This window comes from Phascolarctos cinereus, unplaced genomic scaffold (assembly GCF_003287225.1).
Source record: "Phascolarctos cinereus isolate Bilbo 61053 unplaced genomic scaffold, phaCin_HiC Scaffold_5;HRSCAF=322, whole genome shotgun sequence".
Lineage (NCBI taxonomy): Eukaryota > Metazoa > Chordata > Mammalia > Diprotodontia > Phascolarctidae > Phascolarctos > Phascolarctos cinereus.
In genome coordinates this window covers 213,503,857-213,520,828 of record NW_027555958.1, presented here as the reverse complement: position 1 = coordinate 213,520,828, position 16,972 = coordinate 213,503,857, and the positions used below count along the sequence as shown (strand labels likewise).

At 37.0% G+C, this 16,972-nt stretch overlaps 1 protein-coding gene across 1 annotated transcript in view; it reads right to left on the bottom strand.

Moving 5' to 3' along the window:
• Window positions 1–16,972, bottom strand: part of HMGCLL1 (3-hydroxy-3-methylglutaryl-CoA lyase like 1) — a 251,607-nt gene that overhangs the window by 87,742 nt on the left and 146,893 nt on the right. The window contains 2 exon segments of the mRNA XM_021000506.2: window positions 1,930–2,118; window positions 4,970–5,033. Coding sequence (XP_020856165.2) covers window positions 1,930–2,118; window positions 4,970–5,033 — 253 coding nt within the window.

Genomic DNA, 16,972 nt, shown 5'->3' with positions numbered 1-16,972 from the left:
CATGAAGGACAATTATGAATAACAAGTCCAGAAAATCAGATTGGAGCCAGGTTCTAAAGGCTATAAATTTCAAACAAAGGATTTATACTTGATTTTAAAGGCAATGGGGAGTGCCTGGATTTTATTTAATAGAAGAATGATGTGTTCAGACCTGAGCTTGGTATTTGTGTGGAGGATGTATTGGAAAGGGGTTGGGGAGTCTTAAGGCATAAAGACCAATTAAGAGGTTATTGCAATAGCCCAAGTGAGAGGTTATGAAGGTATGGATTAGGGTGGTGGCCAAGATAAGAGAGAAAAGGGTATTGATGACAGTGATGTTATAAAGACTGAATCATTAAAACTTAGCAAGTTATCAGATATATGATGCAAGGGAAAGTGAGAAACTGAAAATTATTGTGAAAGTATAAAACTATGACTGGAAGAACAGTGGCTCTCAATAGAAAAAGAGAAAGGTAGGATTGGGGTGAAGGACAAGTTCATTTTTGGATTTAATGAGTTTGGGATAAAACATATCCAGATTGAAGGAGGACAGTTCAATGGTTTTGAGGGAAATGCATCCTTATTCCTAGGATTTGATAAAAATCTCTTACCTTTTTCTTTCTTTACCCATCTATGATTAAAGCAATATCTACCAGTGCTCTCTCCCTCTTCCCCAACATGAGTTATGCCATTTACCTTTCAATGAAGACAAAACTGTCAGTGTGACTTGAATGGCCTGGGACTGTGTCTCTGTTGACTGACTAAGCTACTTCATAGACTCTGGACATGCTGACACGGTCACCTAAGGAAATAAAAATGCTCACCCATAGGGAGTTGGAGTCCTTCAAATTCAATAATGTTCTTAATGGCAGGAGAGTCACCACATTTTGCCCTGCTGGCCAAATATGTTTCCACAGGGAGGTAAATAGGGCCACATCCACATGAGCTAAGTGCTATAACATCCTCATGAAATATCCTTTCTATCTTATGGCTAAGTAAGCCTCCTTTTGCTAACTTTTGAAAGTTCATCCCAGAAAATAATTTCTTTCTATAAACAACCTAAACTCATACACTGATAGCTTGAGTCAGGCCCTACCTTAATAACATCCTTTGCTCCTTTGCTCCTTGTTTATACCTCATTTCCTCCCTTGATAGTAGTTAAGAGAAAAATTCAGACTTGCATGTCTAAACTTGAATAGATTCAGAAAATATTTCCCATTGTCCCCTAGTAATTAAAGTAAGTTTGGGTATTCCATTATTATAAATAAACTTAAACTGAACTGTATTTGCTTAATCACAAAGCTTAGGTTCTTACACTTCCATTGATGTATACTATGAAATATACAGTCTTTCAAATGATTCCTAACAATCTGTTAAACTTGTTTGAAGTCTTCAAATGTAGCTTTTGAAAGCAGGATTTTTTTTGTTTTTGTTCTTTGTCATTTTCCAGGCAATGTAAGCTCTATCAGAATACAAATAACTTGGAGTTTTCATTTGGCAGCATGCCCATTAATCAGTGTTACTCTACATTGCTGTGACAGCTTATACACCTATAATCTATTTATTAATTGCCCAAATTGACACGATTTACTTCTAGTCATGACAGAAAAACATTAAAATGATCATAATACTTTTTTGTCAATCCTTTCCTTCATGGTAATCACATATATACAACATACCTTCTAAAACTTCATTTTTACTTTAAAAGCAAAATTCAACATGGAAAGAAAAAAGAGGAGGAAGGAGAGAAGAGAGAGATAAAGGGAAAAGGAAGGAAGTGGGAAGGAAGATGAGAAGGAGACAGGGAGGAAGGGAGAAAAGAAATAAGGAAGGAAGGAAGGAAGGAAGGAAGGAAGGAAGGAAGGAAGGCAGGAACAGAGGGACGAAGGAAGGAAGGAAAGGAGAAAGAGAGAGGGAGGGAGGCAGAAAGGAAGGAAGGATTAGATTTACCTGCAAAGCTGTAAGAATATTTGCTAAAGCTTGCCCATATGTGTCATGACAGTGAACAGCAAGAGCACTTAGTGGGATTTCTTTCATAACACTTTCCAACATTCTTTTCATACTTCCAGGAGTTCCCACTCCAATTGTGTCCCCCAGAGAGATCTCATAGCAGCCCATGCTATACAACTGCTTAGACACCTGTTGAGAAAGGATAAGATCTATTAAAATGCTGAAATTGAACAGACATGAAAAATAAACAGGCACATAAGCCTCATAGTCCTGCAGAAGAGATCATTTAGAGGTAAAAATTCTTTGTAGTGGAAAAAAAAAAGCACTGACTCTTCAAGATAACTTGCAGCAACAGATATCTCTTGTATGAAATTCCTCCATTTCATTTGTGAGAATGGAAATAATTAAATCATATTTTTTTCACTATTTTCTGCCCTAATTTTCTGCCTGATGAGATACTCTAAATCTTGATTTAAACAGCAATGATTATCTTTATAATAAAATGCTATAATTTAACTGATTGCCTTTATTAGCTTATATTTCATTAAGTGAATTTATGAAGTAGTGACTCATCAGATTGGGAACATGCATGTGAGTGGGGTAGGCCTGGGTTCAGGTCTTATTTTTGACACATACTGGCTACATGACCCCGGGCAACTTATACCTTTCAATACCCCCAGACACCTAAGACTATAAGTTTCAAAACTGATCAGCCTTAGCATGCTTCTATCTCTCCACACCCCCACAAAAGAGAGAAACATGAACATAACCCTATATAGTTCAATCTGTATAAAAAATTGTAAGTTAAAATCCTTAGTCTTGTCTAATTCACTGGCAAAATTGTATAGTCAGAAAAGCTAAGAATACATGTTTGCAGACCTGTGCTCTTTTCTTGATTCTGATACTAATCAACTAAATGACCTGAAGCAAGTCATTTTACCTACTAGGCCTCAATTTCCTCAGCTGTGGAGGGGGGTAGGGAAGCTTGAAATGCAAGTCACTTTAAGGTCTACAGGTTTTCTTGGAAGTATCTGTCTTTGAAAGCTGTTCAAGAATTTCAGAGGAATTCTGCCAATGTGTTTAAAGGATAGCCTGGGTTGCATGCTTCTGAAGGAATGTTATAATTTCTTTAATTGAAATTAGTTAACAACGGAAGTTGCCTAAGGAGTTTGGTACCTGCTATGTACATATAACTAAAGATACACTTCAGTTCTGTGTTGTACAGTGTTCATTCTTTCAAAGAAGTTAATAATTGTATGGCTTAGGTAAATAAAAAACTCTTCTTGTTAAATAATAATCATTGACATTTCTATAGTACTTCACATACAATGAGATTATTTGAACCTCACAGCAACCCTTTGAGGAAAACATTAGAAGGATTATTGTTCCCATTTTAGAGATGAGGAAACTGACATCCTGTAAGATTTAAGTAATATGTCTATGGTTACAACTATTAAGCATAAACTCAGGAATTTATACCCTGGTCTCTTACTCCAAGAGCAGCATTCTATAGATTACATTACATAGACTCTTTTGACATACTAAACTCATTTCATCCAGTGTTAAATGATTGGAGTTGCCAGGATTTTTTCCCCATGTACCTTTTTAAAATAAAATAGATGCTATTAAGAATTTGGGATCACTTCATGATCTTTAAGAGTTAAGTAAAGCATAACAGAGATTCTGGTAAAAGTTTTACTAAGCTCAATAATGCATGAAGACATCACTTCTATTTCCCTCTAAATATATGGATTTTTCATACTGTAGTTTAACTTTATTGAATTCTACTCAGATGATTTTACTGTCAGCTGACTAAGATCTCCTGAGACTCCATTCAGTGAGGAAGTGCTCTAAAGCTCTAAGGAGACAGACATGGAAAAAAGAAAAACAAAAGAGCATTACATCCTGGTGAGATTTTTTTTTCATTTGAAGGGAAGAATATTAAGAACAACCAAAAGAGCCCCAACCAAAATCTTTCTGTGATGTAATAACATAATGAGATCTGACAGAGTTCATTATTGCTCTTGGGATAAACTAAAAATGATTAGGCCAAAAGCCAAGCAAATTCCTTAGCCACCCAAGAACTAAAATCCTGTTAATCCATATTGGAATGTTTTATTGTTAATCTACAGCTATTTTCTTTGAATTTTAATGTCATTAAAAGTACTTTCTAGTTTAACTCAAGAATAGTAATGATATGAAAAATGACTTGGACTAAGTCCAGAAAAATGAACAGTAGGAAACAAACTAACATATACTAAATGTGCTGATAGGAAATGATAAAAATTAAACTATAATATCTATGTTGTCTTTTAAAAAAATAAACTTGAAAACTATTCACATATACAACCTTATGTTTTTGAGAACCAGGATATATACTTTCTTCTTTTGAAGACTGCAAAGAAATGTCACAGGATTTTAATTAGTTAACAGAGGAACAGCTTCCAATGGATTATAGTGCACGTTTGCCATGCCTCAATTCTCATTTCTAAATTTGTTATCCACCACTGTTCTTAGCACAGTTGAGCTTTCATAACAACTCACCAAAATGCAGGTCCCTTTGAATTCAGTTTTTAGTTAAACACAGTTGAAACAAAAACCTTAGAAATGGGACAATTCAAGTTTAATTTTTCAAAAGCACTTCAGATATATTCTATTATAGACACAAAAAACAGTACCATTAAAAAGAAAATATGTGTATAAATATAATAAAACTTTATGTCTGTTGCCACATGTGGTTGAAATTGGAAATTTATTTAATCAATATAATCTCTTTGGGGCCAAAAAATGAATTAGGCGATTCTCCTTCCTTCCCTCCCACCACCATTGAAACAACAGAGTTAATTAACCAACAGCAATTCTAACATTCCAAACTTTTTGTGCTTGCATGTTTTACAATGAGCAAAAAAGAATGAATTCATAGGGATATTATCCTTTTTATAGAACTTCACACAGATAAACAGGACAAAGAAAATTACTAGCTCATTCAAAACATATAGATAACTTTATGATGTTCTAAGGACAACAGATGTATTCTTACTTCGGCCACTTTTTCAGGTGCAATGTGTCCTTCATATGGGCATCCCAGGGTACAAGAAACATACCTAAATTTAAAATACATAGTTATTTATACATGTATGTCCACTGTGTAGCATGCAGGTTAATCTAATTATAGTGTAAATGAGTTACATAACCAGATACGCTTCCAGTAGGCAGATTTTTCTAATAGTTTGTCTCCAATCAGTTTAAAGCAATAGATATATAAGCACTCACTATGTGTGGCTCAGTGGGTAGAGTGCTAGGCTTGCAGTCAGGAAGACTCATCTTCCTAAGTTGAAACTGGTCTCAGACTCTTACTAGTTATATGACTTTGGGCAAGTCACTTAACCCTGTTTGCTTCAGTTCCTCATCTGTAAAATTATCCAGAGAAGGTAATGGCAAACCACTCCAGTATCTTTGCCAAGAATAGGGTCATGAAGAATCAGATGCAACTGAAACAACTCAACAACAACAAAAAATGTGTATTGCAAGGTACTATGCTGGGTGCCAGAGATACAAAAACAGAAATGAGAAACAGTTCCATAATGGAAAAAAGATAAGTAAATGCAAGATAATTTCAGGAGTCTAGTCACTAGTTAGGGGGCCAGGAAACATGGAAAAATGACTGAGGTGTTGAACTCCTCTCCTAGAGCTATAGTATCTTCACTGGTTTGAGTTATTGTAAAGTCACCTAGCTCATTATGACCCATCTATTCCATGCTACACATTCCATTCAGTCATTTCATTTCTGCTGCTATGTATGACTCTTCACCCATACCTTTCCACCCACTGCTTTGGGCACAGATACAAAATCGATACTATTATTACTTCCTGAAGAAAAATATCAATCATTTCATAGATCTACTCATCATTCCTATCAATCCCCAATCCAAAATTCCATATTCTGGCCAAAACAAAAATAAAAGGAAAAGGGCCTATATGTACAAAAATATTGATAGCAGCTCTTTTTGTGATGTCAAAGAATTGGAAATTGAGGGGATGCCCATCAATTGGGGAATGGCTGAACAAGTTGTGATATATGATTGTGATGGAATACTATTGTAGTATAAGAAATGAGGAGGAGGATGCTTTAAGAAAAACCTGGAAAGACATACATGACTCATGCAAAGTGAAGTGAGCAGAACCAGGAAAATATTTTACATAGCAACCTCAATAGTGTGCCATGATCAATTGTGAATGACATTTATTCACAGCAATATAATGACCTAAGAAAATAAAAATACTATCCACCTCCAGAGAAAGAAATGACAATCTACATGCAGATCAAAGCATCCTTTTTTAAAATTTGCTTTTCTTAAGTTTTCTTTTCCTTGCTGTTTTTTTTTTCCTTTCACAACATGACTAATATGGAAATATGTTTTGAGGGACCATACATATACAGCAACCTATGTCAAATTGCTTGCATTCTCAATCAGGGAGAAGGGAAGAAAGGAGGGACAGAATTTTGAATTCAAAATTTTTATTTTTATTTTTGTCTTTCTTTTTTTAATATTAATTTATTTTTAGTTTTCAATATTTACTTACACAAGATTTTAAATTCCATATTTTCACCCCATCTTTCCCCTCCCGCCACCCCAAGATGGCATGCATTCTGAATACCCCTTCCCCTAGTCTGCCCTCCCTTCTATCTCTCCCCACCCACTTCTCTTACCCCTTCCCCTTCTATTTTCCTGTAGGGCAGGATAGATTTCTGTACCTCATTTCCTGTATTATTTCCCAGTTGCATGTGGAAACATCTGTTTTAAACATGTGTTTTAAAAACTTTGGGTTCCAAATTTTCTCCCTTCCTCCCACCCCACCCACCATCATTGAAAAGGCAAGCAAGTCAATAAGGCCATACATGTGCAGTTATGCAAAACACTTCCATAGTAGACATATTGTAAAAAACTATTTCCCTTAATCCTATCCTGCCCCCCTATTTATTCTATTATTTCTTTTGACCCTGTTCCCCCTCAGAAGTACTTCCTTCTGATTGCCCCTTTCCCAATCTGCCCTTCTCTCTATCTTCCCCCTGATCTCTTGTCCCCTTCCTCCCCTTTTTTCCTGTAGGGTAAGACAGATTTCCATACCCAATTGAGTGTAATGTTATTCTCTCCTTAAGCCAAATCCTATGAGAATAAGATTCCCTCATTTCCTCTCACCTTCCCCTCTTTCCCCTCCATTGTAAGAACCTTTTCTTGTCTGTTTTGTGCAAGATAATGTACCCCATTCTACCTCTCCCTTTCTCCTTCTAGTATAATCCTCTCTCACCCCTTAATTTTTTTCTAGATTTCACCCCTTCATCTTCAACTCACCCTGTGCCCTCTATCTATCTATCTATCTATCTATCTATCTATCTATCTATCTATCTATCTATCTATCTATCTGTCTGTCTGTCTCATCTATCTATCCATCTATACATACATATAATTTTTCCCCTCCCACTACCCTAATACTGACAAAGGTCTCATGAGTTATAAATATCATCTTTCCATGCAGGAATGTAAACAGCTCAGCCTTAATAAGTTTCTTATGATTTCTCTTTCCTGTTTACCTCTTCAAGTTCCACTTGAGTCTTCTACTTGAAAATCAAATTTTCTATTCAGCTCTGGTCTTTTCATCAAGAATGCTTGAAAGGCCTCTATTTCACTGAATGCCCATTTTTTTCCCTGAACAATTATACTCAGTTTTGCTGGGTAGGTGGATCTTGGTTGTAATCCTATCTACTTTGCCCTCTAGAATATTATATTCCATGCCCTCCTGTCCCTTAATGTAGATGCTACTAAATCTTGTGTTATCCTGATTGTGTTTCCACAGTACTTGAATTGTTTCTTTCTGGCTGCTTGCAATATTTTCTCCTTCACCTGGGAACTCTGGAATTTGGTTACAATATTCCTAGAAGTTTTCCTTTGGGGATCTCTTTCAGGAACACAGATCAGTGGATTCTTTCAATTTCTATTTTGCCTTCTGGTTCTAAAACATCAGGGCAGTTTTCCTTGATAATTTCTTGAAAGATGATGTCTAGGATCTTTTTTTGATCATGGCTTTCAGATAGTCCAATAATTTTTAAATTCTCTCTCCTGGATCTATTTTCCAGGTCAGTTATTTTTCCAATGACATATTTCACATTCTCTTCTATTTTTTCATTCTTTTGGATTTGTTCTACTATGTCATGATTTTTCATAAAGTCACTATCTTCCAATTGTGCTATTCTAATTTTTAAGGAAGTATTTTCTTCAGTAAGCTTTTGAACTTCCTTTTCCATTTGGCCAATTTTGCTTTTTAGGGCATTCTTCTCCTCATTGGCTTTTTGGACTTCTTTTGCCATTTGGGTTAGCCAATTTTTTAAGGTGTTATTTTCTTCAGTATTTTTTGGGGTCTCCTTTAGCAAGCTGTTGACTTGTTTTCGTGATTTTCTTGCATCACTCTCATTTTTCTTCCCAGTTTTTCCTCTACTTCTCTTTCTTGCTTTTCAAAATCCCTTTTTGAGCTTTTCCAAGGCCTGGCACTGATTTGTATTCTTCTTGGAGGCTTTGGATGTGAGGGCTTTGACTTTGTTGTCTTCTTCTGGTTGTATGTTTTGATCTTCTTTGTCACCAAAGTAAGATAATATAGTCTGACTCTTTTTGCAAGCTTTGCTCATGATCCCAGCAACTACTTGAGTTTTAATCTCTTTGTTAAGGTAAGAGTCTGCTTCCAATGTGGAGAATGTACTGTCCCAAGCTTCGGGGGGTTGTATAGCTGTTTTCAGGGATACTTCTAGGGACCTGTAAATTTTCAGTTCTTCCAGGGTGGTATGATAAGGGTTGAGGTGTTTACTCTTTTCCTGGCCTGAGCTCTGGTGTTTGAGTGGCCCACCACAAGCAGTCTTTTCTCTCTTGGAACTGTGAGGAGGGTTTCCTCTCCACCAAAGCACCAGTGCTCCTCCTTACCCCAGGACCGCCACCCAGAACTGTGACCCAGAGCCAAGCATGGCCAAAGCAAGAGATTCCTGCCTCAGCACCAGCAAAGAGATCCCTGCAGTCTCCTTCTGATCAGCTACTTGATTCCTCCTCAGTCTGTGGGCCAGAAGCTCAGGACACAGCCACTGCCCCAGCAGTTGAGCTCTGCACTGTGAAACTGGCTCTGACCTAGCTCTTCTCTCACTGCAAAAGCACACTTTTCCCACTAACCTTCTAAGCTGTCTTTGGCATTCCTGGATTGAGGAGTGTGGAAGCCACCACAACTGCCCATGATTCAGTACTCTGAAGCCTGCTCTAGGTTCACTGTGGCCTGCCTGCCCACACCGAACTGTACTTCTCTCCCTGCCCAGCATGACATGCCGTTCCGATCAACCATCCAGGCTGTCTTGGGCTGGAAATTTGTTTTACTCTGTCTTTTTGTGGGATCTGCTGCCTTAGAATTTGTTTAGAGCCATTTTTTATGGGTATTTGGAGTGGTTTGGGGGAGAGCTCAAGCAAGTCACTGCTTTCACGCTGCCATCTTGGCTCCACCCCTCCGAATTCAAAATTTTTAAAAAATGAATGTTAATTTTTCGCACATAATTAGAAAAATGGAACTTTTTTAAAAAAATAGAGTAATTTAATTGAGAGGCATATTAGTGCAGAAATTTCATGTATTCAAGGAAACTCACAAGTATGAACTGTAGAACTTCATGTCCTTGATCTTTTTAAGAACAATCTGCATCACCAAAGTTGTTTCTATACTAACTGTTGTCCTTCAGCTACAAGTGGATTCCTTCTGGACAAAGCATCTCTTCTTTTGCTTTCAAACTGATGAAGCAATAACAAATTCCTTCAACTAATAGTGATCCTTAACAGGGCCTTCAGAAAGTGTCACATTATTGTAATGGCAAATTCTTCCTTTAAGTCACATCACTGCAGAGCTTCTCAGGTTGCTTCTCTGGAAAATAAAGTATTTTTATTCAACCAGCTCTTCACTCTCCAGAATTTTAAAATTGGAGGAAAATGTTGGGTAAGCTTGCTTGTAGTGCTTCTTCTACTCTACCATCTTGGCTGCACTCCAGGAACTTCTTCTCTTCTCTACCCAAACACAGATTTTATAAATTCTTTCAATTAACCATCACCCTTAAAGGACCATTTTAAAAAATGTTAGCTCTTCAGGTGAAAAGCTCTCTATAAGTTAGAGAACTGAAAAGCTCATCATGCAAGATATTGTTAGAATATACAGACCAGGCCAGGCAATTCTTCACTCATCTAGATGCTGCACTGTCCATTGCAAATGGAGCTCACAGGATAATACACTATGACCAGGTGGGATTTATACCAGGAACACAGGGCTGGTTTAATACTAGGAAAATTATCAGTATAATTGACCATATCAGTAATAAAATTAACAGAAATCATATGATTATCTCAACAAATGCATAAATGGTTTTGAAACCACCCATTCCTATTAAAAACACTAGAGAGCACAGGAATAAATGGAGTTTCCTTAAAATGATAAGTAACATCTGTCTAATAATTATATGTAATGCGGATAAGCTAGAAGCATGTCCAATAAGATCAGGGGTTAAAGAAGGATGCCAATTATCACCACTGTTATTCAATATTGTACTATAAATGTTAACTTTAGGAAGAAGAGAAGAAAGAAATTGAAGAAATTAGAATAGTCAAAGAAGGAAGAAAGCTATCACTCTTTGCAGATGAAATTATGGTATATTTAGAGAATTCTAGATAATCAACTAAAAAACTACTTGAAATAATTAACAACTTTATCAAAGTTGTAGACATAAAATAAACCCGCATAAATCTTTGGCATTTCTATACATTACTAACAAAGCCCAACAGCAAGAGATAGAAAGAGAAATTCCATTTAAAGTAACTGTAGACAATGAAAAATATTTGGGAGTCTACCTGCCAAGACAAACCCAGGAACTCTCTGAACACAATTACAAAATACTTTTCACACAAATGAGGTCAGATCTAAATAACTGTAAAAATCAGTTGCTGATGGGTGGGCTGAGATAATATAATAAAAATGATAATTCCATCTAAATTACTGTACTTATTCAGTGCCATACCAATCAAACTACCAAAGAATTATTTTATAGAACTAGAAAAAAATATTCATCAAAGAACAAAAGGTTCAGAAAATTAGGGAAATAATGAAAAGACATATAAGAGAAGGTGGCCTAGCTCTACCAGATCTAAAACAGGATTACAAAGCAGTAATCATCAGAACTACTTGGTCCTGGCTAAGAAAAAGAATGGTGGATCAGTGGAATATGTTAGGTACACCAAACATAGTAGTCAATGATCACAGTAATCTACTGTTTGATAAATCCAAATACTCCAGTTTCTGAGATAAGAATTCATTATTTAACAAAAACTGCTGAGAAAACTGGAAAATAGTATGGCAGAAATTAGGTATAGATTAACATCTTACACCGTACCTCAAGTTAAAGTCAAAATGGGTACATGATTTAGACATAAAAGGTGAAAGTGTAAGCAAATTGGGGGAGAAAGAAATAGTTCACCTGTCAGATCTATAGAGAATGGAAGAATGTATGACCAAACAAGCAATGGAAAACATTATGAAATGCAAAATTATTACATTAAATTAAAAAAAAAAGTTTTTGCACAAACAAACCAAGGCAACCAAGATTGGAAGGGAAGCAGAAAATTAGGAAACAATTTTTACAGGCAGCGCCTCTAATAAAGGTCTAATTTCTAAAATATATAGAGAACTGAGTCAATTTTATAAGAATACAAGTCATTCCCTAATTGATAAATGGTCAAAGGGTATAAACTGGCAGTTTTCAGATGAAGAAATTAAATCTATCTATAGTCATATAAAAAAATGGTCTAAATTCTTATAGATTGGGAAAATGCAAATTAAACAACTCTGAGGTACCACACCACATCTATCAGATTGGCTAACGTAACAAAACAGGAAAATGGCAAATGTTGGAGAAGATGTGGGAAAATTGGAACACTAATACATTTTTGGTGGTACTGTGAACTGATCCAACCATTCTGGAGAGCAATTTGGAACTCTGCCCAAAGGGCTATAGAACTGTGCATACCCTTTGACCCAGAAATGCCATTTCTTGGTCTGTATCCCAAAGAGATCATAAAATCAGGGAAAGGATGCATATGTACAAAAATATTTATTGCAGTTCTTTTTGTGGTGTCCAAGAATTGGAAATTGAGGGATGTCTGTCAATTGGGGAATGGCTGAACAAGTATGTTATATGAATGTAATGGAATACTATTGTGCTATAAGAAATGATGAGCAATCCAATTTCAGAAAAACCTGGAAAGACTTACACGAACTGATGGTGAGTGAAGTGAACAATACAAGGAGACATGGTACACAGTAATAGCAACATTGTGTGATGACCAACTTTATTAGACTTATCTTTTCTCAGCGTCACAATGATCTAGGGCAATTCCAAAAGACTCATGATGGAAAATGCCACCCACATCCAGGGAAAGAACTATGGAGTCTGAATGCAGATTGAAGCATACTATTCTCTCTCTCTCTCTCTCTCTCTCTCTCTCTCTCTCTCTCTCTCTCTCTCTCTCTTCTTTCTCCTGGTTTTTCACCTTGGTTCTAATTAATGTGGAAATATGTTTAATATGATTGTACGTGTATAGCCTATATCACATTGCATGCCGTCTTGGGGAAGGGGGAGTGCAGGGTTGGGGAAAAATTAAAACTCAAAATCTTATAGAATCAAATGTTGAAAACTAAAATCAGAGGAAGCCAAGATGGCAGAATGAAAGCAGCCACTTGCTTGAGCTGTCCCCCAAACCCCTCCGAATATCTATAAAAATGGCTCTAAACAAATTCTAAGGCAGTTTAACCCACAAAAAAGAGTGAAACAAATTTGCAGCCCAAGACAACCTGGATGATTGATCAGAAAGGTATATCTCGCTGGGCTGGGAGCTGAGCACAGTGTGGTGTGGGCACGCAGGCTGCAGCAAACCTGAAGCAGGCCTCAGAGGACTGAATTCCAGGCAGCTGTGGCAGTTTTCAGACCCCTCAATCCACGGATGCCAAAGACAACTTAGAAGGTCACTGGGAAAAGTCTGTTTCTGCAGTGCTGAGAGAGGAAGGCGGGGTCTCAGCCCAATTTCCCAAGAGCATGGCCCTGGGGTGGGCAGCTGCTTCCCAAGCTTCCAGCTCCCAGACTGAGGGGGAATGGAGTGGCTAATCAGAGGGGGATTGCAGGGATCTCTCTACTGGTGCTGAGGCAGGAATCTCTTTCTTTGCCCGTGGTTGGATCTGGGTCACAGTTCTGGATGGGGCTTCTGGGGTGAGGAGGAGCGCTGGCATGGTGGAGCTTGTAGTGGCTGTGTACAGGAAACCTTCCTCACAGTTCTAGGCCACAAAGGAGTGCTTGTGGCCACTAATAGACCACAGTACAGGCCAGGAAAGGAGGAAACACCTTGCCCCTTATCATCCCACCTTGCAAGAACTAAAAATTTGTGGGTCCCTACAAGTATCCCTGAAAACAGCTGTACAAACCCCTGAAGCTTGGGACAGTACACTCTCCACATCGGAAGCAGACTCTTACCTTAACAAAGAGTTTAAAACTCAAGTAATTGGCTGGGATCATGAGCACGCAGCACACAAAGAGTCAGACTATATTATCTTACTTTGGTGACAAAGAAGATCAAAATATACAACCAGAAGAAGACAACAAAGTCAAAGCTCCTACATCCAAAACTTCCAAGAAAAATATGAATCAGTCCCAGGCCTTGGAAGAGCTCAAAAGGGATTTTGAGAAGTAAGTAAGGGAGTAGAGGAAAAACTGGGAAGAGAAATGAGAGTGATGCAAGAAAATCACGAAAACGAGTCAACAGCTTGCTAAAGGAGACCCAAAAAATATTGAATAAAATAACACCTTAAAAAATAGCCTAACCCAAATGGCAAAAGAGGTCCAAAAAGCCAATGAGGAGAAGAATGCCCTAAAAAGCAAAAATGGCCAAATGGAAAAGGAAGTCCAAAAGCTTACTGAAGAAAATACTTCCTTAAAAATTAGAATAGAGCAATTGGAAGATAGTGACTTTATGAGAAATCAAGACACTGTAAAAAAATCCAAAAGAATGAAAAATAGAAGAAATGTGAAATATCTCATTGGAAAAAAACTGACCTGGAAAATAGATCCAGGAGAGAGAATTTAAAAATTATTGGACTATCTGAAAGCCATGATCAAAAAAAGCCTAGACATCATCTTTCAAGAAATTATCAAGGAAAACTGCCCTGATATTTAGAACCAGAGGGCAAAATAGAAATTGAAAGAATCCACTGATCTTCCTGAAAGAGATCCCCAAAGGAAAACTCCTAGGAATATTGTAGCCAAATTCCAGAGTTCCCAGGTCAAGGAGAAAATATTACAAGCTGCCAGAAAGAAACAATTCAAGTACTGTGGAAACACAATCAGGATAACACAAGATTTAGCAGCTTCTACATTAAAGGACCGCAGGGCATGGAATATAATATTCTGGAGGGCAAAGGAGATAGGATTACAACCAAGAATCACCTACCCAGCAAAACTGAGTATAATCCTTCAGGGGAAAAAATGGTCATTCAGTGAAATAGAGGACTTTCAAGCATTCTTGATGAAAAGACCAGAGCTGAATAGAAAATTTGACTTTCAAATAGAAGACTCAAGTGGAACATGAAGAGGTAAACAGGAAAGAGAAATCATAAGAGACTTATTAAGGTTGAACTGTTTACATTCCTGCATGGAAAGATGATATTTATAACTCATGAGACCTTTGTCAGTATTAGGGTAGTTGGAGGAAAAATTATATGTATGTATAGATGATAGATAGATAGATAGATAGATAGATAGATAGATAGATAGATAGATAGATAGATAGATAGAGGGCACAGGGTGAGTTGAAGATTAAGGGGTCATATCTGGAGAATAAAATTAAGGGATGAGAGAGGATTATATTTGGAGAAGAAAGGGAGAGGTAGAATGGGGTAAATTATCTCACAAAAAAAACAGAAAAGAAAATGCTCTTACAGTGGAGGGGAAATGGGGGAAGGTGAGAGGGAATGAGTGAATCTTATTCTCATAGGATTTGGCTTAAGGAGGAATAACATACACATTCAATTGGGTAAGGAAATCTGTCTTACCCTATGGAAAATAGGGGAGAAGGGGACAAGAGAGCAGGGGATGATAGAGAGGAGGGCAGATTGGGAAAGGGGTAATCAGAAGCAAATACTTCTGAGGAGGGACAGGGTCAAAAGAAAGAATAGAATAAATGGGAGGGCAGGATAGGATTAAGGGAAATAGAGTTAGTTTTTCACAACATGTCTACTATGGAAGTGTTTTGCATAACTGCACATGTATAACCTATGTTGAGTTGCTTGCCTTTTCAATGAGGATGGGTGGGGAGGGAGGAAGGGAGAAGATTTGAAACCTAAAGTTTTAAAAACATATGTTTAAAAAATGTTTTCATGTGTTACTGTGAAATAAGAAATACAGGAAATGGGGTACAGAAGTCTGTCCTGCCCTACAGGAAAATAGAAGGGGAAGGGGATAAGAGAAGGGGGGAAGAGATAGAAGAGAGGCCAGACTAGGGGAAGGGATATTCAGAATGCATGCCATCTTGGGGTGGGAGGAGGGGTGAGATGGGGTGAAAATTTGGAACTCCAAGTCTTTGTGAAGTAAATATTGAAAACTGAAAATAAATAAATTTATAAAAAAAGAAAAAAGAAAACTGAAATCAAATAATTGAATGAAATTTGAAAAAGAAAAAAAGAAATTTAGCACATAGCAACACAGGTTAAGGCTCATTCTTTAAGTTACCTCAACGAGACACCATGGAAGTTGTAAAAACACCTTTAAGTTTTCTTCTAAAGTCAGAGGTGTCAGCAGAGATCAAAAAGCTGTTATGGAAACTTTCATCTCTCTTCAACTTCAAGTAGCACTGAAAGACAATGCTTTATCATTGGAACTCTTCGCAGATGAGATCAGTTCTTGCTGATCAATCCGGAATCATTCAGCTGAAGTCTCCTTCCAGCTCACTGCTTCTAACTCAAGAGATCCAATAAAGGTTTTCAGATCTATCCTCTCTAAATCTCTTTCTCCTTCAATTCCTCTCAGGTTCTTTTTATTCTGTACTGTTGCTCTCATGACCAATCCCTCTTGCTTTTTTGCTCATTGACTCAAATAAGATTCTGGATCTCAATGACTCACCTTTTACTTAAAAAGGCACAACTCCAAATTTTTCCAATCAATTTGACAGTCCTTTTAAAAATCATATCTCAGTCTCTAAACACTTACATGATTTCTCATTTCTTTTTTTTAACCCTTTTAGTTGTAAAATATATATGTATATTCACTGACATACTGTCATGCTTTGCAACTCTCTGAAATTTTAAACATTGTAGAGTGTCTCTTTGATGCCCTTGGAACTGTTCACTAAGCCTCACTTTCCTGTATTTTCTTAATAACGTAACATTTAATAACATAAAACTGTTTCTACAAGAGACAGGCATCACTCCATACTGTTGCAAACAAGTTCCAAGTATTGACTTCTATACTGCGGATAATTTTCTCTTCCAAACTTTCCAAAACCCATATATACACATATTTTTGACAAAATACATTGAAACAAAGTTCTCTTTTATTTGCATTAGGTATTAAAATGTTCATCCATAACAGCAATGTCCTGCATCAATCAAAAATTAATATGTTTTTCCTTTACACAAAAAGATCCTTCTCTGCTTTTTTATCATTAACTGCTCCTTAGGTAAAGGACCTTAAAGTAATTACTTATTACCACTTCTCTCTTGTCGACACTTTTCCCGTCTCTAAAATGAGTATTCTCACTTGTACTCATACCACATAATCAATTTAGTGCCAAGTTTTGTCATTTCTAAATTCAGAGCAGCTCTATAATATTTGCCCTTCTCACCACTGCTCTACAGTTCCTCATCACATCATGCCTGAACTACTGCAATAGCCTCCTGGTTGGACCCAGCCTCAAGTGTCTCCCCTGCCCCATTTCAATCA